The sequence below is a fragment of the Populus nigra genome, chromosome 6 (assembly GCF_951802175.1).
Source record: "Populus nigra chromosome 6, ddPopNigr1.1, whole genome shotgun sequence".
In the NCBI taxonomy this organism is placed as follows: domain Eukaryota; kingdom Viridiplantae; phylum Streptophyta; class Magnoliopsida; order Malpighiales; family Salicaceae; genus Populus; species Populus nigra.
The window spans coordinates 14,149,946-14,176,667 of NC_084857.1; the positions used below are offsets into that span (position 1 = coordinate 14,149,946).

General features: G+C 33.3%; 3 protein-coding genes and 1 pseudogene across 6 annotated transcripts; 3 read left to right on the forward strand and 1 right to left on the reverse strand.

Moving 5' to 3' along the window:
• Positions 1 to 1,381: 1,381 nt before the first annotated feature.
• Positions 1,382 to 5,599, forward strand: LOC133697287 (serine/threonine protein phosphatase 2A 57 kDa regulatory subunit B' theta isoform-like). 2 transcript variants are annotated; one of them, XM_062119764.1, is made up of 3 exons: positions 1,382 to 1,527; positions 1,663 to 3,469; positions 5,086 to 5,599. In XM_062119764.1, exons 2-3 carry the CDS (start codon positions 2,279 to 2,281, stop codon positions 5,416 to 5,418), a joined length of 1,524 nt encoding a protein of 507 aa, XP_061975748.1. In that variant the 5' UTR covers positions 1,382 to 1,527; positions 1,663 to 2,278; the 3' UTR covers positions 5,419 to 5,599. The 2 variants fall into 2 exon arrangements, with proteins under 2 accessions (XP_061975748.1, XP_061975749.1); XM_062119765.1 differs by having other exon boundaries at positions 1,386 to 1,522.
• A 1,400-nt stretch (positions 5,600 to 6,999) lies between these two features.
• Positions 7,000 to 13,537, forward strand: LOC133697093 (serine/threonine protein phosphatase 2A 57 kDa regulatory subunit B' theta isoform-like). Of its 3 annotated transcripts, none has more exons than XM_062119441.1 (4): positions 7,000 to 7,169; positions 7,319 to 7,393; positions 7,713 to 9,007; positions 12,708 to 13,537. In XM_062119441.1, the coding sequence occupies exons 3-4, from the start codon at positions 7,787 to 7,789 to the stop codon at positions 13,065 to 13,067; spliced, it is 1,581 nt and encodes a 526-aa protein (XP_061975425.1). In that variant the 5' UTR covers positions 7,000 to 7,169; positions 7,319 to 7,393; positions 7,713 to 7,786; the 3' UTR covers positions 13,068 to 13,537. The 3 variants fall into 3 exon arrangements, with proteins under 3 accessions (XP_061975425.1, XP_061975427.1, XP_061975424.1); XM_062119443.1 differs by having other exon boundaries at positions 7,324 to 7,393; XM_062119440.1 differs by having other exon boundaries at positions 7,319 to 9,007.
• A 5,149-nt stretch (positions 13,538 to 18,686) lies between these two features.
• Positions 18,687 to 20,494, forward strand: LOC133696494 (BAHD acyltransferase At5g47980-like). The gene has a single exon (XM_062118690.1). The coding sequence runs from the start codon at positions 18,927 to 18,929 to the stop codon at positions 20,265 to 20,267; it is 1,341 nt and encodes a 446-aa protein (XP_061974674.1). The 5' UTR covers positions 18,687 to 18,926; the 3' UTR covers positions 20,268 to 20,494.
• Positions 20,495 to 23,683: 3,189 nt separating this feature from the next.
• Positions 23,684 to 24,486, reverse strand: LOC133697299 (stemmadenine O-acetyltransferase-like; annotated as a pseudogene).
• Between the last annotated feature and the right edge of the window lie 2,236 nt (positions 24,487 to 26,722).

Sequence of the window (26,722 nt, forward strand, 5' to 3'; positions counted from 1 at the left end):
GGTGGTCACAAGTTTTAGGGTTTTTGAACGGAATAATTAAAATAAACAAACACGCTGCTAACTTCCTTAATAGTAGTATTTTCTTAGGATATGTTTAATGACCATTCCCACTAGAAAAGGCTGTCGAATGGACCTTCAACGTTGTGTTTTCTAAATATATTAGCAAGGGAAGGAACGGGCAATTGAAGTAGGTAGAATGAGCTGTAGAACAAGAAGCAGCATCATAATTAATTCATCAACTCGTTAATTTCTCACAAACGCCATCAAAATCTTTCTTTACATTAGCAGCAGCAGCAAAAGCGTGTTTTTTTTTTTTTATGACTTTTATCCCATCAACCACATCTCATTCTTTAAATCACTTAAGACTTTCATTAAAAACTTCAAACAACAATGGCCTCTTTTTTTTTTTTTATTTATTTATTTCCTGACACCTGTTTAAGCTGGAAGCCATGCTTTCATGTGACCCTTGTTCAGAGGTTATCGACTTTTAATTAAATTCTAATAGACTACTTCCCTTCCATCTCTGTATTACCTTCACACATTGCATGTGATAAGACCACTCCCAATCTTATAATGTTCAGGCATGGCAAGGCTCATCATTGGTATCATAATCTCTTTGGTACAGACACAAACAAGCTTCTTGTGCCGTTCCCCCCAAAAAAAAAAAAACAATTCCTGTGATGGAAATTTACCAGAACAAATAAATGCCCAAATTCAAACCTAGACACATGAATTTACTTACACATTTATCTACAAGTTGACCAAAAATACCAGGCAATTCTACATAAGAAAACACTTTGTACAGGGGACTCGAAAGAGGATTTTTCCTAGTGAATGATAACTAGTATTAGTGTACGTTCAGGACAGTATTTCAACTGAAGATTTTAAAATTTTTGATTTTTTTAAATTTTAAATTAATTCTAATAGTGTTTTATGTATTTTTATTGTGCTAGTATCAAAAAAAATAAAAAAATATTATTTTAATATATTTCAAATTAAAAAACATTTTAAAAAATAACTAATACTACCATCCCAAACAATACCTAATATTTCTATAGCATAGTGATAGTAAGTTTATATATATATATATGTATTTTAATTTATATGAAAAAGCCCTATATATATATATTTTATAATTAACTAAATGCATATTTGAAAATAGAGGGGCGGCTGCGATGTTATAACACAGGTTAATCGCAGCCGTTTGAAAACACGGGTTGCATGCCAGCGGCTCTCGCGTTCGCAAATGCGCCTAAAACGACATGACACAGTGACGTTTATGGAGAAAAACGGGCCTTCGGTTTTGAAATTGCAGCGACCGCGTGTGTTCGTATTTTGACTGTATCACAAAGTAGAAATATACATTATATAATAATAAAAAATAACTGAGTATTAAGAGAATAAATTAAAATACGCAGCCCATCCCATCTCATAAGCGAGAAAAAAAAGTGAAAGAAGTTTTCCCAGTCAACAAACAACATCGAGAACATCAAGCAGCAAAATTTTGTGTTCTCCCGTCTCTGTAAGGTTCATACTATCTGCATCTTTATTTGGTTTCTAGATTTGGGTTTCTCCTTTTCTCTTCCTTTCAACTCTCTTTTTACTGGAATTTTGTTCAAGAGCAGAACACTGATTTTTTTTTTTTTTTTGCATTTAATTCAGGTTTTGAAGTATATAATTTGATGACGGAAAGTGTTGAGTATGCTATATAGTTTTCTCTTTTTCTAGTGGAGAAAGGAATACGTACAGAGAAGAAAAGGGTTCTTTTCTTCTCCTTCTACTTTCTTGAATTCAATTTAGAAAGTTGCTCCTCCACCTGTTTTTAGAGTTATTTTGCACTTTTGGGTTTTTGTAATAGTTGTAAAAAAGTTTTGATTTTCGGTACTGGGTTTTTGGCGAAGAGAGAGGAGGGGTTTTCAGATCTTTGGAGAGGTGAAAAAGTGTTACTAATAAGGGTTTTTGTATTGGTTGATTGAGATTGGGGAATTAAATGATTTTGTCTGTTTGCTTTTGATTTTGTGAATAGGGAGGGGTTTTCATCTCTGTTCTTTCCTTGACTTTTTGGAAGTATAGATTGGAGATAGAGTGGCCTTTGGTTGGGTACAACACAATGGTTTTATTCTATAGCTTATCTTGAAGTGGGTTTATTTGATACTAGGGATTGCAGATTTTGGTTTCGGTTGATGAATTCTGATATATTTTGGATTTTGGATATTTCGGGAAACATTGTTGTTGTTCTGTTAGGCTGGGGAGGCATTTTGTCTTGTATTTATAAATTATGCTCAAACAAATACTTAGTAAGCTTCCGCGAAAGTCGTCTAAGTCAACTGCAAATCGTGACCACAGTGGTAATCATGCAGCCAATTCAAATGCTTCTAGTGGCTCAAGAAGTAGTGGTGGCAAGTCCGCCAATTCAAGCATCTCTTCCATAGCAGTAAATAGTTCTGCCCCAGATGTAGCAATTCATCATGGAGTGAATTCGAAGTTGAATGGAGCTTTAGGGTTTTCTCAGTATGAAGGACTGCCTGGATTCAAGGATGTTCCGAACTCTGAGAAGCAGAGTTTGTTTATTAAAAAGTTGAACATGTGTTGTTTCTTATTTGACTTTACTGATCCTACGAAGAACCTCAAGGAAAAGGAGACAAAGCGACAGACGTTACTGGAGTTGGTGGATTATGTAACTTCCATTAGTGGTAAATTCTCTGAAACTGCTATGCAAGAGGTTATGAAAATGGTGTCTGCAAACTTGTTTCGGACATTCACCCCTCAACCACGTGAGAACAAAGTTATAGATGGTGTTGATTTGGAGGAAGATGAGCCTTCAATGGATTCAGCATGGCCGCATTTGCAAATTGTGTATGAACTTTTCTTAAGGTTTGTATCTTCTACCGAGACAGATGCAAAATTGGCAAAAAGATATATCGATCAACCCTTTGTTCGTAAGTTGCTGGACTTATTTGACTCTGAAGATCCCAGAGAAAGGGAATACTTGAAAACAATTCTTCACCGCATCTATGGAAAATTCATGGTGCATCGTCCATTCATCAGGAAATCTATCAATAACATTTTCTATCAGTTTATTTTTGAGACTGAGAAGTACAATGGTATTGCTGAGCTTTTAGAAATTCTGGGCAGTATCATTAATGGGTTTGCTCTGCCATTGAAAGAAGAACATAAAATGTTTCTTGTTCGTGCTATGATTCCTCTGCACAAGCCAAGATGCTTAGCGATGTATCACCAACAATTATCTTACTGCATTACACAGTTTGTGGAGAAAGACTGCAAGCTTGCTGATACTGTAATACAGGGATTGTTGAAGTACTGGCCTGTCACTAATAGTTCAAAGGAAGTCATGTTCCTAAATGAGCTGGAGGAGGTTTTAGAAGCAACCCAGCCATCGGAATTCCAGCGCTGCATAGTGCCCCTGTTTCAGCAACTTGCTCGGTGTTTGAACAGTTCACACTTTCAGGTAATAAGATTCTAATTTCTAATACTTCATAAATGCGCAACTCATTTCGCTATTGTAACATGCTTCCCATTATTTATTTATGGAAAAATATGAACTTCTGCGAAAATGCTTCATATCAGCAAGATTGTTATTAACTTCAGTATTGCTTTAGTCATTATATCAGCGAAGAAAATCTCTGCAGTCAGATTCTAGAAGTTTGTGTGATTTTTTTTGTTACTACTATTTCCTCTCTTCTTTGTTTAGTAAGTCGGTTAGTGTTGTTGCAAATCATTCTCTCAAGTCTCATCTACTTAGAATTTGTATGTTGCTCTTGTTATGTATTTCTTTCAGAATTCATATCATAATATTACCATCACCTGTGAAATTGGCTGAGAAGATATGAAAAGAGAGAAGTATAAAGGTTTCTTATGTTTTCTATAAAGAAACAGAATGTTGAAGACGATGTTGAGTGTTCCAACAGGAAACTTATCTGAGAAAAAAAAAGAAAACCATATAGAGGGTAAAACTGGATGCAAAAATTTGGTGCTTTGCCATCCATTAAAGCAACTGATAGTTTATTTCTTGGTTGTAGGAGTTTCAAATTAGGCCTATGTCAAAGTAAGAAAATTGCTGGAGACTATCAAAGTTGGTCAATGCTAAATCTTGTTAATTCTCTATGTTCTTATTGAAAACATACATCAGATGATGAAGCTACAGTTTAGCATCCGTTTGTTCAGAAGCAATATAGGTTCTAGAGTTTTATTATGCTTTTTGGCTCATAATAGATTGCTAAAGTATCTCTGAGAAAATCAAGCAATTTTTTTGGTTTACAACTATATGGTAAAATTTTAAATTTGTAAAATTAAGGTGTGCTCCTTTTTGCTTGAATGAAAGGTCATGAATGGCCAAATGTTTCTTCCCTTGTTGTTAATCATTCATTTGGTTCTAAATCTGAGTTTGGTAACGTGCATCCTCATGTATGATGACATTCTGTTTCAAGTTTCAGCAGCACACCCCCCTCCCCCCCCCAATCTTTCCTATTGTGTCTTTTCCTTCTTCTTTTATTTTTTAGGTTAAAAAAGAAGTTAAAGAATAGATAACTTTAGTATTGGAATTGATTGGGGCCTTTCCATTTCTTGTGTAACATGGTTTGTTTTGCAATAACAATGATTAGAATTCTGTATGTAGTGAGATTTTGTATTTTAACAGTGATAAATTACTCTGTTTCTTTGGCAATATTGAGACTCTACTACAAGTAATTGAATAAAATAAGACTAGAATGTGAATCCCATCCAGAATTATATTCTGAATTCCACTTCTGGTCATGTTTGAGTGTTTGTTTGCCCTAGGATGATGCACATGATAATGTGTTATGTTCAGTTCTACATACTAGACATAAAATGTTGAAATACAACTATGGCCATATCTGTTGAGAAAAATGCCAGCCATTTCGATGATCTTGCCATTAGTATGTTCAAAGCTGTTGTGGATTGAATCACTAAATTTATTGTGGAAACATGTTCCAAAGTGAATGGGTTTCCTTTAATCTATGGTGTTTAGTTTTTCACTGTGATATGATAGCTTCCATTCTTCTATTTAAGTTGTTAAAATCAGTATATGCGACTGATGCTTTGCAGGTGGCAGAGAGAGCATTGTTCTTGTGGAACAATGATCCCATCGAGAACTTGATCATACAAAATCGCAAGGTTATACTACCCATAATCTTTCCTGCTCTGGAGAAAAATGCTAGAAACCACTGGAATCAAGCTGTCCGTAGCTTGACTTTAAATGTACGCAAGATCTTTGAAGATCTTGATCATGAGCTGTTCAATGAATGCCTACTAAAGTTTCAGGAAGATGAAAAGAAGGAAGTTGAAATTAAAGCAAGAAGTGAAGCTGCATGGAAACGGTTAGAAGAGATTGCTGCTCAGAAAACTGCAAGTGATGACACGGTGGTTGTTCCTTGCTAAACAATCACTTGCACCGCGTCAGGTTTGCTGTTTGCTGAAGCTTAGATGTTTGTTGGTATCAACATGGACTGAAATTTTTGTTGAGATGGATTAATTATATTGATAATGCTTCTCTTAGGTGTTTGATATGGTTTAAAATTCCTTTACTGCCTAATAAACATTTTGTATATTGATCCTTCCATTCTCACCAAGTTTTACTCTTATTTTTTTTTTAGCTTAAGAAAGTCAAACGGAATCCCGTCTGGTAGAGAGTTGAAAGGCAACTGATACTATGAAAAATAAGAAAACGAAGAAAAATTCAACCATAAAAGTCAAATCGTTTAAAGCATTCAAATTAGTGTTCTGAATGCCCATCACTCTCTCATTTGCGCAATTGATAATTTGTGTGTCAATGGAATTGTCAAGCGTTCAGGGAAGCAGTGCTCTTCATGCCCCGCATTATGTCTGTCGATAATTTTGTGCATGCATGACTGGGGCGTGAGCATTCCCCAATAAAATCTGCTCAGTATATTTTTGAGACCACTGCTCTCCCAGAGATTGATTGACACAAGGTTGTTCACTATTTACTTAACATTTCCTTGCCGTCTAAGAGTATGTTTGAAAAACAACAACAACTATGATACTCCTCTTAACTACTTAATGTTATTAACCTAAAAAAGCCTGCTCAGTATAGTTTTCAAATTTACATTTTAGCTTGAAATGCTGGCCAGAAAATGCTGATAGAAATCCCATTTCCATGGATTAACAGAAGGCCAGTTCTTCTGGTGCAAGGAGTTATCATCATTATAGATAGTGAAATAAGTAGGCTGGCAATGATGGAAATACCCTCTTTCGATGAAGGTGCAATGATGCCAATTCCACCATATGACTGTAGGAATTGTCATCATCTGTGTTAATCACAGACACAAAAGGGTAAATTTCATTTCATAACTAATGGTATTTGATTCCACACGAATTTGGAATCATTCCTCGAAGCTTCCCTCCTCGCCTTCGCAATTGGCACCTGGGTTGGGTTTGATGGACCTAGCTACTATTGTTACGGGTAAATCAAGCATCTCTTTAAATTAAATTAAAAATCATTTCTAGATAAACACAATTGTCACCCCTCTGTCGTCCATCATTATCCCGAAACATTAGCAGTAAAAGAATCCTCTGTCAGAGGATATAGTTTTGAACTTGAGTTCCAATTAATCCTCTTGTAAAAATATGTTTTAGGTTGATCAATATCTTCATTATTTCTAATGATCTCCACATTATTATAATAAAATTATTAAAAATATAAAAACATTTTGTGATCAATACACTAATAAAAACACTTCTAGATAATATTTAATTTATTGTTTAAGACATAAGAGATAAAAATATAAAAGACTAAAATAACATGTTTTTTATATTTATTATTTTAAAAATATAAAAATTCATTCTAAAATTATTTTAAAAGTAAATTTATTTTACTTCTCCTCCCCGTTTAATATCAACCATAACGCAAGTTAAAGATATCTTATCGTAATTATTATCATAATTATTATCCTTAAAAGTTAAAACTATTGTCCGAATGGATGGAGAGAGTGGCATTGCTTTAGGATTAGAAACTGTGAATGTCTAGAGGGTTGGTTTGGTCACTTTGGTCTCCTTCTCTCGCTGTCTCTTCTCTGGCCCAAAGTAATCGAGGAAAAAGAAAAAGAAAAAGAAAAATAAAAATAAAAGCTTTTCGTGCTCTGCTTCTTCTTTTTGAAGTATCTGCTTCTTCTGTAAGTAATATTAAACATTCCTGTTTCTTCTTCTCCTCTTTGTTTTTCTGTTTTAACTTTCGTATTTCTCATCCCCATAATTTATGGATTTCGATTCTGTCTAATATGATAAAAAAGCTACTTTTTTGTTGTTGTTGTTTGTGATCAAGCCCAGATGAGATCGTATCACTGTCTGAATCAGCTGGTTTTTGGTCTACAAGAACTCAACGAAGGAGATACTACTGGTGTGTGTGTGCATGATTTTCTATTGCTTCAGTTTCTGCATCTGCTTTCTTTAATTTTTTGAATTTCAAGTTAAAGCGTCTCTCTCGATTCCCATCTTTGGAAGTTTTTAGCTTTTCAAAAAGCCAATAAAGGACAGCCAAGTCGATGGTACTTTCTGCAATAAAAAATGCTTCTGGGTTTTGTTTGATTTCTGATAGCAATCCTGGGTTTTTTTTCTTCTGTGGTTTCCTTTGATATGGATTCTATGCATCTGGTTACTCTTCTCTGATTCTGAAGTTGGGTTTGTGCTGTCCTTTAATGGACTGAAATCTGCTTCAGGGGACAATCTGTATGCGCCTGGGTTTAACAGCAACTTTGATCCTTGTGCGCGTAGAATATTTTTTTTTTAAGTTATGATCAAACAAATACTTGGAAGGCTTCCCAAGAAGCCTTCCAAGTCATCCGAGAATCGTGAATTTGGGGGTCCATCTATTGCTCCTTCAAATACTTCCTCAGCTTCTAAAAGCAACAGTGATTTCCAGAGCAACAGGCTTGGAACTTTAAACAACTCATCTCCTCCTGGTCTTGATTCTGCTCCTCATTTAGGTTTTAGTCATGGAATGAAGCCTACCCAGGTTGGGAATCCAAAGCTGAATGGCAGTTCAGTGCCTCCACCGTATGAAGCATTGCCTACATTCAGGGATGTCCCGAATTCTGAGAAGCAAAACTTGTTTGTTAGAAAGCTCAACTTGTGCTGTGTGGTGTTTGACTTTGCTGACCCCACTAAAAATTTGAAAGAAAAGGATATCAAGCGCCAGACGTTGCTTGAGCTCGTGGATTATATTACTTCTGCAAACGGGAAGTTCACGGAAACTGTCATGCAAGAAGTTATAAAGGTGGTATCTGTTAATTTATTTAGGCCGCGTTCTCCACAGACCCGGGAGAATAAGGTATTAGAGGCCTTTGATTTGGAAGAGGAGGAGCCCATGATGGACCCAGCATGGCCTCACTTGCAAATTGTGTATGAATTCTTTCTTAGATTTGTTGCATCACCTGAGACAGATGCAAAGTTGGCTAAGAGGTACGTTGATCACTCTTTTGTTCTCAAGTTGTTAGATCTCTTTGATTCTGAGGATCCAAGGGAGAGAGAGTATCTGAAGACAATTCTGCATCGCATCTATGGAAAGTTTATGGTGCATCGTCCATTCATCAGGAAAGCTATCAATAATATCTTCTTCCGTTTTATTTTTGAAACGGAGAAGCATAATGGGATTGCTGAGCTTTTAGAGGTTTTGGGTAGCATAATCAATGGGTTTGCTTTGCCGCTAAAAGAAGAACACAAATTGTTCCTTGTTCGGGCACTGATCCCCCTTCACAAGCCAAAGTGTTTACCTATGTACCATCAGCAATTATCATACTGCATTACACAGTTTGTGGAGAAAGACTGCAAGCTTGCTGACACTGTTATAAGAGGTTTATCAAAGTACTGGCCAATTACTAATAGTTCCAAGGAGGTCATGTTCCTAAGTGAGTTGGAGGAAGTCTTAGAAGCAACTCAACCAGCAGAATTCCAAAGATGTATGGTACCCCTGTTTCGTCAAGTAGCTCGTTGCTTGAGCAGTTCACACTTCCAGGTAATATACTATAAATATCTCCTCTCTCTCTCTCTCTATGCTAGATAAAGGATCATTAAAGTTACCTCTGTATGAAGAACAATCAAAGTTATCTCGTTCTCATCTTTGATTTGACAAGAATTTAATGTTTTATTCAAGCCATGATGAAGCATGGCTGAGTTGTTGAGAATTTCTAGGGTATCTGGCTATTGCATCAGTTAGCTTCTGGTCTGTTTTGACTGCTGTTGTCCAGTCTTCAAATATCAAAGTTTTCTTCATCTTGCTTTTCTATGCAGCGTAATTTTGTTATGCTACAATTGTGCAATTTTCAGAACTTTGAGCCAGATTTATTTCTTTTGCGTTGGTGGTAGGCTTAAGAATTTTGCACTTGGCCTCAGTTTTTTTTGTAACTATTTCCATTTTATCTTCAATTAATTATTTAATTTTTTAAGGTTTTAAAAGAGGTGACTTGGCAACTGATTCATGTTAGCCACTGATGTAGTGACCAGATTCTGTACCATTTGATGTCTTTGGTGCGATGTGTGTTACCGGGCAAATGCTTATGCTATTAGTTGATAGGTTGACTTTTTAACTGGTTGATGATTTGGGCTTCTCAGTGCGAGTTTTTTAAAGAATTTTCATGTTATTGATATACAAAAGTTGAACTAGTGGTATGCAAATAGAAAATTATGAAAACACATGGGCTATAATTGTATTTACCTGTCAAATATAGAAACTGGCATTATAAAAGCATGCTTTCCACAATTGGAGCTGCTGTAACCGGGAATTTGTCATTGGGTTACAGTTCTAGTTGAATTTAATAACCATTTTGCGAATTGGGTGAAAAACTGGCTGACATGAATCGGTAAATGGCCCGGTCTTGACAAGTATGATGGTGAGTATTACTTATTCCCTTTGTGCCACAAAGATTGTCTTGTTTGACTTTTCATACAGTTTTAGAAATCTCAATAAATACAACACAATGCCATTGTTTTTTTTTGCACATTTTCAAAAACTGCTCCTTCCTTCGTTTAATGAGAAGTAGTTGTATTTAGAAGTTTAACTGGTATAATAGGAAAATAAAGGAATTAATTCCTTGACTAGACATATATTTGATAGTAAGATGGATACTCTTTCATTTACACTGTTGGTCACTTGCAGGTTGATCTTTGGCTTATATTAACATTTGAACTGAATCCAAGTTTCACACTTCTTTTTTCTGGATTTGTTCCCGAAAACTTACCTAAGTCTCCGACATATTTTAATAAATATATATAGTTTTTCAATCCTAGTTTAACCTTGGTTCAACTTTTGTTTCTTGTCCTCTCCTTCCTTTGTTTGATGATGGTGCTAGTTCTGAAAACATTCAAGACAAGTAATTATAATAAAAAAATCTAGTTGCCAATAATAGCCACCAGTAAGGAATCATGTGCAATCAATATGGGGTGATGGCCTCTCTAGAAGCGTATAGTTCTTAGGAAACTGTCCGTGGTGATTGCAAATCATGCAGAAGCTGTGTTACTCGGTACTGTACTCAAAACTTAAATAAATTTAAGCTGATAACATGGTTGGTTGCGAAACTGGTATTGCTAAGTAAACAAATATAGCCTATCAAGAATGAGACTATGAATGTTGTTAACATCTAAGACTTGAAGAAACATATTCATCTGTTCTCAAGATTTTCCTTTCTGTGCGTGTCTTCATGTGGTGTGTACTGCAATACTTCTTGACTGTTGAGCTATATTCTCTTTTTAACCACCTATAATTAAACATGCCGTAGTTGAGAACCAAAAACATAGGAGTGAATATAAGCCTTTTCTTATGTGTTGAGTCAGTTTTCCTCTGCACAAGCTATATTATAAATTAGTACCCTATGTTGAGAGGGAACACTGCTACTTCAATATTAGTTCAGGCAGTTCTTATGGGTTAGGATTGTTTTTCTTATTTCCTAATGGGGACATGCTGCTTCTTAGGGCAGTTCTTTAGCAGATATTTAAAGGGACTGTAGCCTATGCAGTCTTCCATAGCGTGTCTCTCGTCCCATGGATGGTTGATGGACCCATGTGCTACTCAGGGGTAGCCTATATTTTGGAATGCTCTGGCAGCTTGGTCCCGGCTCCGAAGAACTGTACATGGAGTGCCATTTTTGCTCTTTTGTCACGAGTCAGACTTAGGTTTTCAACTTATGTTGCGCTTAAATGAAAGATGAATTGTTGAAAAGCTAATTTTTTTTGCTAATGGAATGTCGTATAAAGTGGATTGAATCAATGAATTAATGGTTATCGCGCACTATTTGTTTGAATACATGTCGATCAAAAAACAAAAGAAGCTGAAGCACTTGCAACAGAAGTAGTAAATAGAAGATTTCAGGATCTCTACATTTAAGGAATAGCAATTGGCAGGTGTCATCCTAGGGTGCTGTTTTTGCTTGTGGAGTGTCGTTTTTGCTCTTATGTCTTGAGTCAGACTTGGGTTTTCAACTTATGTTGCAGATAAATGAAATATGAATAGTTGAAAAGCTAATTTTTTATTGCTAATGAAATGCCGTATAAAGTGGATTAAATCAATCAATTACTGGTTATCACAGACTATTTGTTTGAATAGATGTAGATCAAAAAACAAAAGAAGCTGCAGCACTTGCAACAGCAGCACTTGCAACAGAAGTGTAGTAAATAGAAGATTTCAGGATCTCTATATTTAAGGAATAGCAATTGGCAGGTGTTAACCTAGGGTGCTGTTGTCATGCCAATTTTGGAAGCACTTGATGTGGGGCCATTCTCTGATCTCTCCTTGTCCTTGTCTGGATTTTGCTTTGTTCCTTACATTCTCCATCGCATATGTCTTCAAGCAGTCCAGACACACTAAACATGCTTGTTTCAACACTAGGCCTATATGATTTATAGGTTCCACATCAGTTGTAGCCTTGAAGTTAGGCTTGACAAAGATGATGGTATGTGTGCCAATGATGGTATTATGAGTGATGGTGCCAGATGGCAGGAATTATTAATTTGGTGGCATTGTAGGTGTATATGCAATTTTGGTGCCGGGGGTAATAGTTTGTGGTGTTAGGGTGATTGAGTGGCAAATGGCGACTGGGGTAATGTGCTAGTGGTGAAGGTGACAATTTCAGATTGCGCTTGTGGTGTTTGATGTTTATTCATTGGTCTGGATGTTAAATGATTAATGATGCATGTGGAGATCAGGCAAATTATATTATAAACTAGTTTCCACAGAACTGTTTTGATCCCCTCTCTCTAGTCCGGGAATTGCTTTATCATTGGCAGGGCCAACTGTAAGGCAAGAGGCTGTAGTGCTGGTTCTGCTAGTTATTAGGCCATCTTCAGATATTATCTCTTCATAATCACCAAATGCAAATAGCACGTCTAGTTTCTTTTTAAATTAGGCTTAATAAATTGCAGTCTGATCAATGCTATAGCCATGACTTCCAAAGCTTTTAACTTTAATTAATTAAATCAATTTGGATTCAACCAAGGTGTTCATTTCTGAATTATTTTCCTTTTTTTTTTTGGAATACCATGGATAAAAGTCTTGGTTGAGGGGCTTACTGTAAATGTTTTCTGCTCTTATTGTAGTCTTGTTTATCTACTGTTATCATTTTTTTTAAATATTGAGATTCAGGTTGACCTCTTATAATGTGCTTATCATTCATGGCACTTGTTTCCTAATTCAAAGGTAAGCTTACTAATTCTTGCTCTTACAGGTGGCAGAAAGGGCTTTGTACTTGTGGAACAATGATCATATTGAGAACTTAATTAGACAGAACCGCAAAGTTATACTCCCCATTATCTTTCCTGCCCTGGAGAAAAATGGACGTAACCACTGGAATCAGGTGGTGCAGAGCTTAACAGTTAATGTTCGCAAGATCTTTGCTGATATTGACCCTGAGCTGTTCGAGGAGTGCTTACGCCAGTTTCAAGAAAATGAAGCGAAGGCAGAGGAGATCAAAACAAAACAAGAAGCGACCTGGAAGCGCTTAGAAGAGATTGCGGCAACAAAAGCCACAAGTAGTGAAGCAGTCCTTGTTCCCTGGGCTATACCCACCTTAACATCTTCCGGCTAGAGATAGTGTTATCCATATGTTGTATAAAATTATTCAATTTCATTGACTGGTCTCAGAGTGGCAAGATGGTCATTATGTTTTATGAGTTTGATATTCTCATGGATCCATGCCCGATTTCTCTTTTCTGGTTCCCAACGTCAAGATGTTCAGGGTATGATATCATTGTGTAGCAATGTAGCTGACAACTCTGCTGTTTGCTCGGGGGACTATATACAGGGTAAGGCCAAGAGCTAATAGCTGAACTCACATTTATAATGGAGAGGGATAAAACTAGTAATTTTGTTAATTTTTATCGTAATTGATATTTAGAGCGTTACATGAAGAAGCTACAGATCACACAGGTGATTTAAGAACTGTCTTGATTTTAGTTTGGTCTTGTGTATTTACCAAACACTTTGATCTCATTTCTTATTTGCATGTATCATATATATGTTTTATTGTGTAAAAGTGAAACTTTTTGTGGGTGTGAATTGTGCTTTTTACTAATACGATAGATTTGAATGGGGTTAATTGCAAAGAGACTTTCTCTGATGGATCGTTTTGGATTTTGTTTGTCTCCTCACTCAAGACACCTCAGCATCTCCCATATAATTTTCAGTCGTTGATTTCCACTTTTATTTATGGTAATGGTGTCCCAATTTTGATCCTTTTAGCCATGTACCTCGGTCACTGTCTTTCAGCAGCAGCCATGTTTCTGGGAAACAAATCCATCTCCGATTGGATCTTCGTAGTGGATTCCTGGTTCGTTTTTATGCACCTAGGGCGAGCAGTTATGTTCATCTATATATTTGTTCCTAGCCCAATAATTCTTGAAAAACTATATTTAATTATCCTTGCAAGGCAGTGTTTTCTCAAAAACAGCAGGAACACGATGTCTCTTGCAATGAGAGGTGAGATCATGCAGTGAGAAACTATTGCAAGGCAGTGTTTGTCTCAAAAACAGCAGGAACACGATGTCTCTTGCAATGAGAGGTGAGATCATGCAGTGAGAAACTATTGCAAGGCAGTGTTTGTCTCGAAAACAGCAGGAACACGATGTCTCTTGCAATGAGAGGTGAGATCATGCAGTGAGAAACTATCAAACCATCCTCTCCAACGCCCCTTTAGCTAAGAATCCTCAAGCTCTTTCCTGTTGACAAGTTCATTCCAATATCGTACACTTCACTGCTTTTCTTTTACCCCATGAATTCTGGTGATCACCTTGCCAAAGCCACTGAAAGGTCGCTGCTACTGAAGACCTCTCTGTCATTCTTTTTTACCCACTCGCAGACAGCCTCAGAGACGATTCTTCCATCGAATGTGATGACCATGGGGCTGAATATATTGAGGGTCGAGTCAAATGTATCCTCTCTGACATTCTCAAAAACCCTGATACAGAAATGTTAAAACAATTCCTGCCTGCAGCTATAGAATCCAATGAAGCAGCCATAGGTAGTCAATTACTTGTCCAAGCCAGTTTATCGGCTTGGCAATTGGGGTGTGCCTTTCACTCAAGATTGCAGATGCATCAACGTTAGCAACATTCATCAAGTGCTAGCCATGGGTGATGATATCGGATATTTTAAGTGCACCTCAATTTAATTGTGTATAAGGAGAAGACATTTGTAGAATTTGCGTGCTCCTCCAAGAAAATAATAAACTTCAAAACCTATAGTCAAGTAGTTACCATGTGACAAAGATAGGTCGGCTGTCTCACGCTTTGCCGGATCCCCACACACACACACACACACACACACACACACACACACACACACACACACACACACACACACACACACACACACAAAGAAACTAAATTATATTTTGGTATTTTTTATTCATACTCATGCAATTGTGAATTGTAATAATTGTTTCAGCTCACATATCTATTTTTTTTTATTTGTGCACCCATACCTTTTCTTTTCTTTTCTTTTTTTACTTCTGTATTATTAATTAAATGAGTGAATTAATACGTATTAAATGTATCCTATTTGCTGGTAAACATGTCCTTTCTTTTCTTTTGATTCTGCATTACTAATTAAATGAATGGGCCCATACATATTAAATGTATCATATTTGCTGTCATATTGGTCTCTTTATAATATTAAAAGGATTGTCTAGTTTGCACGAGAAATATTATCATGTTAGTTAGAAATAAAATTCTATATATATATATATATATATAGTAAAAAAATCTATAATCATTGTCAGACATGTTTTTTTTTAAAAAAGGATTATGATCGAGAAATATTTAACAAAATTTAGCTTTTATATCCCAAATGCTATTTTTTATAACTAAATGTTGGAAATCTAAGAAATAATTATATTTTTCGTAATTACTCCTTAATTTACAATTTATTTCATAACTCATTTCAATATAATTTTTCACTTATATTCGTTGAGGTATTATAACATTTTCATATCATATTTTCTTTTCACATCATGATTTATCTATACCTTTTTTAATCTCATGAGTATATTTAGTTCATGCCACATTCTGTTTCTTAATTTCAATTACATGTCTTCTCAGCTTTCCCAAGTATTTATTCTATTTTAGCCAACTAATTTTATTATTTCATCTCATCATCCATTATATTATTATAAGCTCATCAATACTAATTTTAATTCCAATATTTATTATACCTATTCTAGTTCATTCATATAAATTCTCAAACTCAATATATTTTCGATCTATTTCTAGTTTATACATACATTTCTTATAATTATCATATACTTTATACTCATATGACCTATTTGAATATATTTTTCATCTCGGATATTTCTTAGACCCATTTACAATACATTCAAATATTTCTTTAACACTTAAATATTTCTTGTACCTATTTGTTGCAAGGTTCATTATTTTTCAACTCAAATATTTCTCATGTCCAATATTTATAGCATAATTCAATATTTTTCCAGTATAATTATTTCTCATGAGCGTTTATGATATATTTCAATATTTTTTTTCCATCTTAGTATTTTTCTTATGCCTAATTATGGCATATTCAATTATATTTCTATCTTAATATATTCCTTATGCCTATTTATAACATATTCAAATATTTTTCTATCTTCTATTTTTCTTATGCCCATTTATAATGTATTCAAACATCATATAATAAATTTCCGGACAATTCATATATCACAAGTTAAATTCAGTTGTTACGACTCATTTAATATCACATATTAAAATTTTACTGCTGTGGTCTATTTAATTTTTCACCCATCATATCTTGCTGTTGCGATCTATTCAATTTTCCTTGTAATAATTTCCGCCATTGAATTCCATTTAATTCCCACACACTTAATTTTTTTTTTCTCTGCCCTACAAGCATGAATTGCATAATATTGTTTTTCTATCTTGTGAGCATAATTTATTTATATCAATTCCCTACCATAGGGAATATTTCCATAAAACTATTTCAGCCTATATCCAAGCGTTCAATTATAATACTTATGAATCAAATCTTATTAGTTTCTGTCCAAATAGCAAATTATATTTGTATTTATAGTCTATGTTTAAATATTTGAATATAATACCATCGATTGTACGCGGGGCTTATACTGACAACCAACATTTTTTGAATGTAAAATCATATATTATTTTATTGAGAATTCCTCTATATTATTATTATTATTATTATTATTATTATTATTATTATTATCACCCTAATTTATAAAATATTTTCCTTTAAATAATTATTTTATCCAATTAGAGAATTTATACAATTCGTTATTGGGTTGATATTTCGCGTACCAATTTATTATTTTATACCATCTAAAATTTAAGTTAATTTATTGGGGGATGTTAATCACAAATCACAATAATTTTCCTTCTAATTTATTATTCTTCCTTTAAGAATCACCCAATTTAACATTGATTTATTGATTTTTTCACCGGAGACAAATTAAAACAACATCAACCTAACATTTTCTTTATAAGAAAAAAAAAAACTTGGATGACAATATTTTGGCTAGATCCGGGAATTGGGTTAATCCACCCAATCTATGACCTAAGTCATAGCCCGTACCAAATTTCTTAAACTTGTCTTTTGAAATTTATTTATTTTTAAACTGAATACAATCTAGAGGGAGGGTCTTAATCAAAAATCAAAAATAAAAAAATAATACAAACTAAAAATACATAAAAAAAGAGTTTGAATTAATTTTTTTTTAAAATACAAAAAGCCTAGGCTCGTGCTTTTAGTAAGAAGCCTAAAAGCCCAAGCCCACACCCTTATGTTGATTTCTTTTTTTTTTTTAAAAAAATCATTGACACATCTTTTAGAAACCTAGTTTCCAACCACCACTATAGTGGTTGGAAAATCGAGGTCAAAATTTTTGGACCCAAAGAACCCAATTCTAACTATTTTTTACCTAAAAACACATAAAAAACACTATAGAGGTTTTAAAAACCCATTTAGAAGAACTTGGTTTAAAATGCAAAATCAACCCAATTCTAAAAAACTTCTCGAGTCTTGATTTATCTTTTTAGGAATTATAAAGGTCAAAGAATACTTTAATAAAACTTATCTTGTTCAAAGGAACTCATTGAAACCAAGAATAATTATTTTCATGACCAGAATTTTGGCTAACCAATAACTTTATCTCACACTCATCTTTTTCTGATAACTCTCTTATTTTTTAAACTAAGAATAAAAATAAAAACAAAATAAAGTTTTTAGATAAAATATCTGATCCAAACTAAATGGTCCGGGAAGGAAATTTGATAAAACCCCAAGTTAAAATCTAGAAAAAAATAGAGGGACATTTTTTTTTATATATTAGGCTGTTTTTTTTTTGTCCACTAACCTATTCTTTTAATTTTTTTTTCTAATAAAGAAAAAACAACACTTCCATATGGTGATAAAAAAAGTTATTTCTTCAAGGCTTCTATAGTTGTAATCTTTTCATTATTAATCTTGAAATTCTCAAAAGTTTCAATACTATATTGATATATATGATAGATTTTTCTTTGCCGCAGCCTTCTTCGCTCACACTTCACCTTCCAATGCTAATCTAATGAATGAGTTAACTATTAATTTGCAGAAAGATTTTAGTTTTCAAACTAAAAGTAAGTAATTAAGTATATATGTCAGCAAAAAATCAGGTGGTCTCATGTAAGGATCTTGAAAGATAACATTTTCAATTTTTTTTGCTCAGCATTTTTTCAAAGTTTTAACCTATTTATAATTTGCTTCCAATTGAGTCACCCCACGTCATCCCATGTTCTTCCCAACCCTCTATGGTCAACTATACGTTGTATTAATTATATGAATACTTTGTTTATTTATTCTTTCGAAACCTTCTGCTTGTTTTTTTTATATATAATTATTTTGTAGGTAAAGGATTAAGACATAGTCTGTTTTTATTATTTTTATAGTAAATTTAAACAAATAAGTTAACGTAAAGTACTCATCACAACATATTTATAGACAACCTAGCTGTATTGATTGGCATTTGACAGGCCATTGGATCATATAATAAGAACGTCCTGATCAATATCTAATCAACCGAATATGCCTATGATTAATTAATTATATATTGATTAATGGATAAGCCAGATGGCTAGGAATTATTTAGTCTTCGTCATCGCATGAGGTCTTGCTTTGTTGTGATTGACAGTGACCTTCTACCGCCGAGGCTAAACCTTGTACACCTCGTCCGATTTTCCCTGGCTCCAATGGAAAAATGAGAAAATTCATCGCGCTACTTTTTTTTTTCTTGGGTCTTCATCATTAGTTTAATGGACAAAAGTATAGACAAGCAAAATGATTAACAATAAATCATGGGATTAAGCAGGTGATGGAGTTGGATAAAAGCTAGCCAGCCCAGATATTGTGACAATTCTACCGAAAACTGTAGGAGAAAAACAAGATGGCTATAGATCAGGTAAATGTTGAGATCGTTGCTAGAGAAGTCATAAGACCATCCTCTCCAACCTTAAATCACTTGAGAAAGTTTAACCTCAGCCTCCTGGATCAGCTTGCTCCTGTGTCATATGAACCTTTGGTCCTCCTGTACTCCAATTTCCAGCAGCAACTCACAGGTACTCACGAATCTCAGCGGCTAAAGAGATCGCTGTCTGAAACCTTAACCCGATTCTACCCACTTGCCGGCAGGATTAAAGATGGTGCCTCGATTGAATGCAACGATCTTGGAGCTGTTTTTGTTGAATCACGAGTCAGCTGTCTTCTCTCCAAGTTTCTTGAAAAGCCTGATGCTGAGGCGATAAGAAAATTCATTCCTGTTGAGACTGAATCACCAGAAGCACTCACGGGTAGTCTAGTGCTTGTTCAAGCAAATTTCTTTGCCTGCGGTGGGTTGGCGATTGGAGTTTGCATTTCTCACAAGGCAGCTGATCCGGTTACCTTCAGCACTTTCATCAAGGCTTGGGCAGCTGCGGCTTTTCGTTATTTCGACGACAGTAGTACCGTGCTTCCATTATTCAACGCATCATCCCTATTCCCACCGAACAACTTACCGCTTACAAGGCCTGCAGCTGTCGAATTGATGAATGATAAATGCGTTACAAAGAGACTTGTCTTTGATGCCTCCAAGATTGCTGCTCTCCAGGCTAAGGCTGTGAGTGAAAGCGTGACATGTCCGACAAGAGTTGAAGCTGTGACAGCCCTGATTTGGAAATGTGCAATGAACGCATCAAGATCGAATTCGGAGCATTTAAGATATTCTATTCTCTCACAATCCGAGAATTTACGCAAGAGAATGGTGCCTCCCTTGCCTGAAAACACTTTTGGAAACCTCGTGGGTTACTTTGCTTCATGTGCTACGGAGTGTGAGATAGAATTGCAAAGCTTGGTTGGTCAGCTAAGGAAAGGGTTGCGGGATTTTGGTGAGAACTATGTGGAGAAACTTGGAGAAGGTAAGGCTTTCATGGCTGTTTGTGAATCTTTCCAAGGGGCAGGAAGCATGCTCCAAGAAGGTAATGTAGACTTTTATGCAAGCACCGATTTCTGCAAGTTTCCATTTTACGGGATTGATTTCGGGTGGGGAAAGCCCACCTGGGTGACCATTCCCACCGGGGCTAACAAGAACGTGACTACAATTATGGACACAAGAGACGGCGAGGGAGTCGAGGCTTGGGTGACTTTAACCGAGGAAGACATGGCCTTTTTTGAACGCGATCGAGAGCTGCTTGCAGCTGCTTCTCTGGATCCAAGTGCCTTAGACCTCATCATGCCCATGTCTTCTCTTTAAGTATATCTCGAAATAGGCTATGTTAATTTTCTCCTCGTCTATGGTGGTTTTCAGTCTCTGTACTTATGTATGCTAATTGCACTTTCATTGTGTGTGGATGGCTGGTTGCTTGGTGTCTCTTGTGGAGACGTTGAGAGTAGTTGGAAGATTTGTTGAGACGGCCAAAATTTGCACGCAGCACTTTTTCCTTGTTAAATGATAAATAAAAAAGAGGCAGAGTTGAATTACCGAGGTGTGTGTCTTCCATGGAAGTATGGTTCTATAATGATTCTTGCTTCTAATCACATCTACTCAAAGTCTCATGTAAAATATCTGGGTTTAATTTGGTGTCATATGCCGGATATGGAATCGTGAGTTTTTATTTTTTTCAATTTTTTTAAAAGAATAAATTATAATGAAATTCTATAAAATTATTACTCTACTATACTGAAAAAAACTTGGGAAAGTTGATTGAGCTTCAATATTACTCTTTTCTTTTTATTTTTATAATTCAGACCCTCTCTTTTTTTTCCTTTTAAATCTTGTTTCTTTTTTTTATTACCGTAATTTTTTATAACAATAGTCAGAGTTGCTTTTAGATTGGGTAAGTTAATTGAATCACGTCAGGATAATTTTTGCATAATTTAATTATAAACTCAGACTAAATAAGGAGTCGGGTCGAGAGTTTTTTTCCTTTCAATTTCATTCTCAAAATTTTTTTTTTATCATTCAGTCGAGTTGTATTTGGACTGATCAATTCAACTAAATCGTGTTAGAGCAACTCCCACATGATTTAAATCTAAGCTAGATAAGAAGTTGGGTTGAGATGATATTTTTTAAGTCAATTTCATCCTTAATATAATATAATTATTTTATAAAAGAAAATAAAATATTTGGGCTTGGTATTATTTATCTAGTGTGGTTACACTCTCATTTTACTATTCATAGCTAGTTTTTTCTTTCCTGGTCCACGAAATTTTTTCATCTATACACTTTGGTCATTAAACTTCATTTCTTTTCAATATGATCATTCAAAGTTATGTTGTCATGGTTCTAAGTGGTGGGGTCTATTTTGATTTTCAAACTCTCCCTTGCTTATCGTGTTATTGGATACTTTGACATTAAATTAAAGATCAATTTTAGAAAATTTTATTTTATTTTGTTCTAAAAACAAAAATTGAGAAATCAAAGATCAAAACTAACATATTTAAAACAAAACCTCTTCCAGCATACACAATTCAAAAAGTGTGTAAAAGTTTAATTTGATCCTTAAATTTTTATATTTTGCATATTTAGTTTTTTTAACTTTTATATTTTAGTAACAAAACTTCATTTATTTGGCATTTCAATCCCTTACTGTTGTTAAAAAGAAGAGAAAAGGTTGCTAAAAGAGAGAGATAGGAGATAAAAACACTTTGATGATCATATTCTAACCACCAATAACTAGGATTTTGATATTTATGAATGAGAACTCAATGAAGATGATTTCTATCTTCAATGATGCATGAAAAAGTAGATCAAGGCTTGATAGATTTTTTAATTTGATTTAATTTTGAGTTTTTAATCTGATTAAAATGTCTTTTATGATTAAAAAATGGGTTTTAGAGGTTGATATAATGTTTTTTTTGTTAAAAAAAGATTGAAATTTGGATTTTAGGGTTCAAAAACTTAAGAACTTTATTTTTTAGTTACCAGAACAACCTTAGACGACTAGAAACTATTGCATACGTGTGATATATTGTTTGTTTAGTTTTTTATTTATTTAAAAAAGACATCATCGTCCTAGTCTTGATGCCCTGACTTTCTAGGCCCAAACATGACGAAGCTTTTTCATGTGGGCCAAACATGCTGGCCCACACTTTGAGCCCAAGCACATTAAACCTTTAATTTTTTATTGTTTTATTTTATTTTATAGTAAGATTTTTTTAAAATGATATTTAAATAATTATATGATTATGCCAAAGTTTTTAAATAATATTAGGGCCTCTTATGATAATATTAACAATTATTTTTAGAATAATTATATATGTATCTAATATGCATAATTTCTTTTTTAAAATATGCTTATGAGTAGGCAATGTGAAAACAATGTTGTAACATAAACATATAAAAAAAGAAATACATGAATAAAGGAAGGGATTGTTTTATTAAAGAGATATATTTTTTCCTCCCTATTTCAAATCATTTGATTTATTTTGATTGTCTTTAGTTTTTATTGAATAAACCATGTTACTAACAAAAAAGCATTCATTAATGAGAAAAGAGAATTTAGACTAAAATTTATATCTTTTCTATAGAATTTAAATCATTGACTTTATTGTGAATATTCATTTTAATTTTCATAAAATTAAATTAAAATTTTTTAAAGAATGCCCGACGACAAGAAATCAAATACTTGCACATGTATCTATTTTTTTTATTTCTTATGAGGAAGTCTAGCTTTCCATTTTAGTCTGTAATTAAAGTTAACATTTATTTTTTATAATTTATCAATTCTTATATTTATTAATTTATTTTATTAAATACATACCCTGTAATTTTAATTCTCAAATACCAAAATTTGTGATACAGGAAAACATATCCAACTAACACCTTTTTCTCTTGTCTTGAAATCCCACTAGAAACATAGCGCGACTATGTAGCTAGTGTTCTCTAAAAATAATATTTAAATAATTATCTGATTTTGTCATAGTTTTAAAATAATATTAGGGCTTCTTATGACAATATTAACAATTATTTTATGAATAATTATATATGTATTTAATATGCATATTTTCTTTTTTAATATGCTTATGAATATTCAATGGGAATAAAAAGTCTTTTTTGTTATTTTCTTATTGTAAAATTTTATATACATTTTTATCACATTTATTATTCTTAAAATTTTAATATAATTGGATAAAAATCATTGAATGATGTTTTTGTTTTTATTTTCTTTTAAGATTATGATAAGCTTTTTTTCCTTTTAAAACAATGCTTTGGATAGAAAAAAGATATCTTTTTGTCAAGAAAAAAAACAAAGAAACACATGAATAAGGGAAGGGATGATATATATTTTTTTTCTCCTTATTTGAATCTTTCTGAAGCCAAGGCATGCTTGGCTCTTAATTTCTTTTATTTTTTTTTCTTATTTTATAAAAATATTATTTTTATTAAGTGTTTCTCTCTAATTAAACACTCTTAGCTATTCTCTCTTTTTTGCGCTATTTAATAATGCTAAATCATAAGTCTTTTTATAGAGGCAAAGTCATAAATAGTAAACAAATTAAATAATATAATTTTTTTTAAATTTAATTAATTACTCAATCTCAATCGATCAATTTATTCTTAACTAATAATCAATTTAACTAATTTATAGAGATCAGTTTAATTTACTTTTCAACATAGATGTCATTTTCGGTGAACCCGTTTTTTCTTCAAAGCTAGTCTTTAGTCTTTTAAAGCAAAAGTGGCTTCAGATAGTAGGAAAAAAAGGTAGGGAAATTGGATTTTTGAAGGTGGAAACGGGGGAAAAAACAAATGAATACATGAGGGTAAGGTTTTTTTATGGAAGACTTACTGAAAACAAACCTTTTCGCCACAATCTTCGTTTTAAAGATAGGATTTCTTGGGTCATATCCAAAGAGACTCCTGGCGGGGAAGAGCGTGGCCGATTCGAACCGTGGACGCTCTTGGTCAGGTTCACCACGAAAAGTGGCAGCCCAACTTTTGAAAAACACGAAAAGAGAACAGATATCTCTGATATCTTGTGGGATATGCACAAACCAATACCGATTCCTCCACATTCAAAGATGTTGAATTGGAAGCCTGAGAGAAATTCGTGGTCACCATCAAATTCAAATGGGAGAAATTTGTTGAGTTCACCAGGTTCTCGACTCTCAAGTACATGAACAAGCTTACACTTGACTCGTACTTGCAGAAATGGGACTCCCCCATCGTCGCAATCTACATAAATATTGTCTTTAAGGCGTCCGGCCAGCGGATAGAAGTGAGTTAAGACATTGGACAAGGACTGCTGAAGCTGTTCAAGAATCTCAAGGTTGTCGAATTTGGTGTCAGCATCATCTGCTGGATAGAAGAAAACGAAGGAATTATACACTGGTGGACATAATTGATCGGTAAAGGAGAGTTGGTAATGGCGAAGGTGATCAAGGGTTGGAGAAGATGGCTTTATTATCTTTCTAGATATCAGTTCCATTTCAGTCTTCATCCTCTCTTGGAGAATTCTCGAACACACACAGGAAAAGTTTATCTAGTAGTAGCTAGCTAGGTTAAACTGCAAAATGTGCCAGAGAGCAACTTCTATCTTTTCTTATAGAAGAGGAATTAATTAGACCACACATGGCCATGGGAGTATTATATTGCTCTCCTACTTTGATTCATATTTTTTAAATCCAGCCTGATTTGATAGTTGGATTCGGTATTTGTTCAATTGAAACTGAAATTAAGTTAGATTTAAAAAAAAAAAAATTAAAAAAAAATTTGATGTGATCCGACGAGTTGACCGGTCAAAAACCCAGTTGTAATCCATTAATTTTTATTTTTTAAAAAAACTAAAATAATGTAGTTTTGATTTTTTTTTAAAAAAATTAATCTAATTAACCCGATGACCTGGTTAAAACCTGAAATCCAGGTTTTGGACCGGATCGATCACCAAACCGGATATGGAAACTATGCTTTGAGTGGTACTTTTCTCATGGGGAATTACGCTTTTTATATATATATATATATATATATATATATATATATATATATATATATATATAGGTGTACTAATTTTTTTAAAACGTTTAATCAAGTATTTCTTTCCAGCTCTTATTGATTGTTATATTTATATATCTTTAGACGTTTACTAAGGAAAAATGTACAATAATGGTATACCAACTTTTAGCCCTTCTCAATTAAATACATGAATTTTAATTTTTCTCATTTCATAAGATTGTGTAAATCGAGTATTTTCATACCAAATCCATGATAAATATCTTAGTCGAATTAGTAAATTATTCATTTATTTTAATTAATCATAAAATAGTTTTTAACCATAGTACAGATAACTTCCTATTAATTAAAAGAGCTTTCTTTTAACATGATTTATTTTAATTGAGGATATTTTCATTTATTAAATATGACATTAATTTCGAGAGTAACTTTACTAAAAAAAATAAAATTATTGATGAAACTGTCCTGATTGAAAAAAGTTACGTGAACAAAAAGGATTGCTTGATATTTGATATAAAGTGAATTGAGTTTATTTGAAATTGTGTTTATAGTTGTTTTGTAAAGTATTTTTTATTTAAAATGTATTAAAATAATAGTTTTTTAATTTTTAAAAATTATTTTTGATATCAGTACATCAAAATAATTTAAAAATATCAAAAAACTATTAATTTAAAAAAAAATAAAAAAAATTTAATTTTTTTTAAATATTTTTAAAACATAGAAACAAACCGTAACAAAAATAGAAGTAAAAATCAAACAAGACATTGATTAAGGTTGTACGGAAATTAATTGTTTTGAAAAAATTAATGTACTAATAAACAATTAAAAATATATGTCCTTGATTGAGTTTATATATATATATATATATATATATATATATAAATTTAGTTTATGTATAGTGTAATTATTATTTTGTCTTATATTTCTGGTAATTAAGCACTCTAACAAGCAACATAAAAAAGGCGTAACCATTGTTTTTGTTTTTATTTTTATGGGAAGAAACATTATAGAATGAAACAAAACAGAAAGACCATAAGACAGGTCCTTTGGAAATACAAATTAAGAAGGAAAAATAAAAGACCACAGGCATGGACAAGCGATATATCCCACCTTTTTGTGATCAATTATTTAGATGAATTCTGTATTAATTAAAAAAATTTTCAGAAGAAAATTAGTGGGGTGGTAGCTAGTAAATGATTTCACTATACGTCAACAAATCTCATGATTTGATTTAATTCTTTTTTAAACAGGGAAATGTCGTATCCTTTGTCGCAGCTAGATCTTGATTGCATTTTTTAATACTATTCTTTTTATTTAATAATTTTATGCCTTTATTTTACGGTTGATGTATTCCTTTGTTTAATTTTTCTCTTACAGTATATGAGACACCACCTTCCCCTTTTTCCTTACGCACCACTGCAAGCAGTTTTTTATAACCTATGACTTTAACTTATAGTGATTTAGATCAAATTTGATATATTTTTTACGACTGAATGTTGGGGATTCTCCGTAATCCCCTCCTCTTCTTAGCTCATAATTATAGGAATATAATATATTATATTTATATTATAATTCTTTTCTTTTTAATAGTCTAGTTATACATGTAAACATTCCCTGTATAAATAAAATGTAATCTCCAACTTAAAGTGCGGTGGTTTTCTCAAAACATACTATGGTATCAGAGCTCTTCGAGGTTAAATTCTAAAAATCTTCCTCTCTTCTTCCTAATGGTAGAGCCTCTCTCCTTCAATATCATG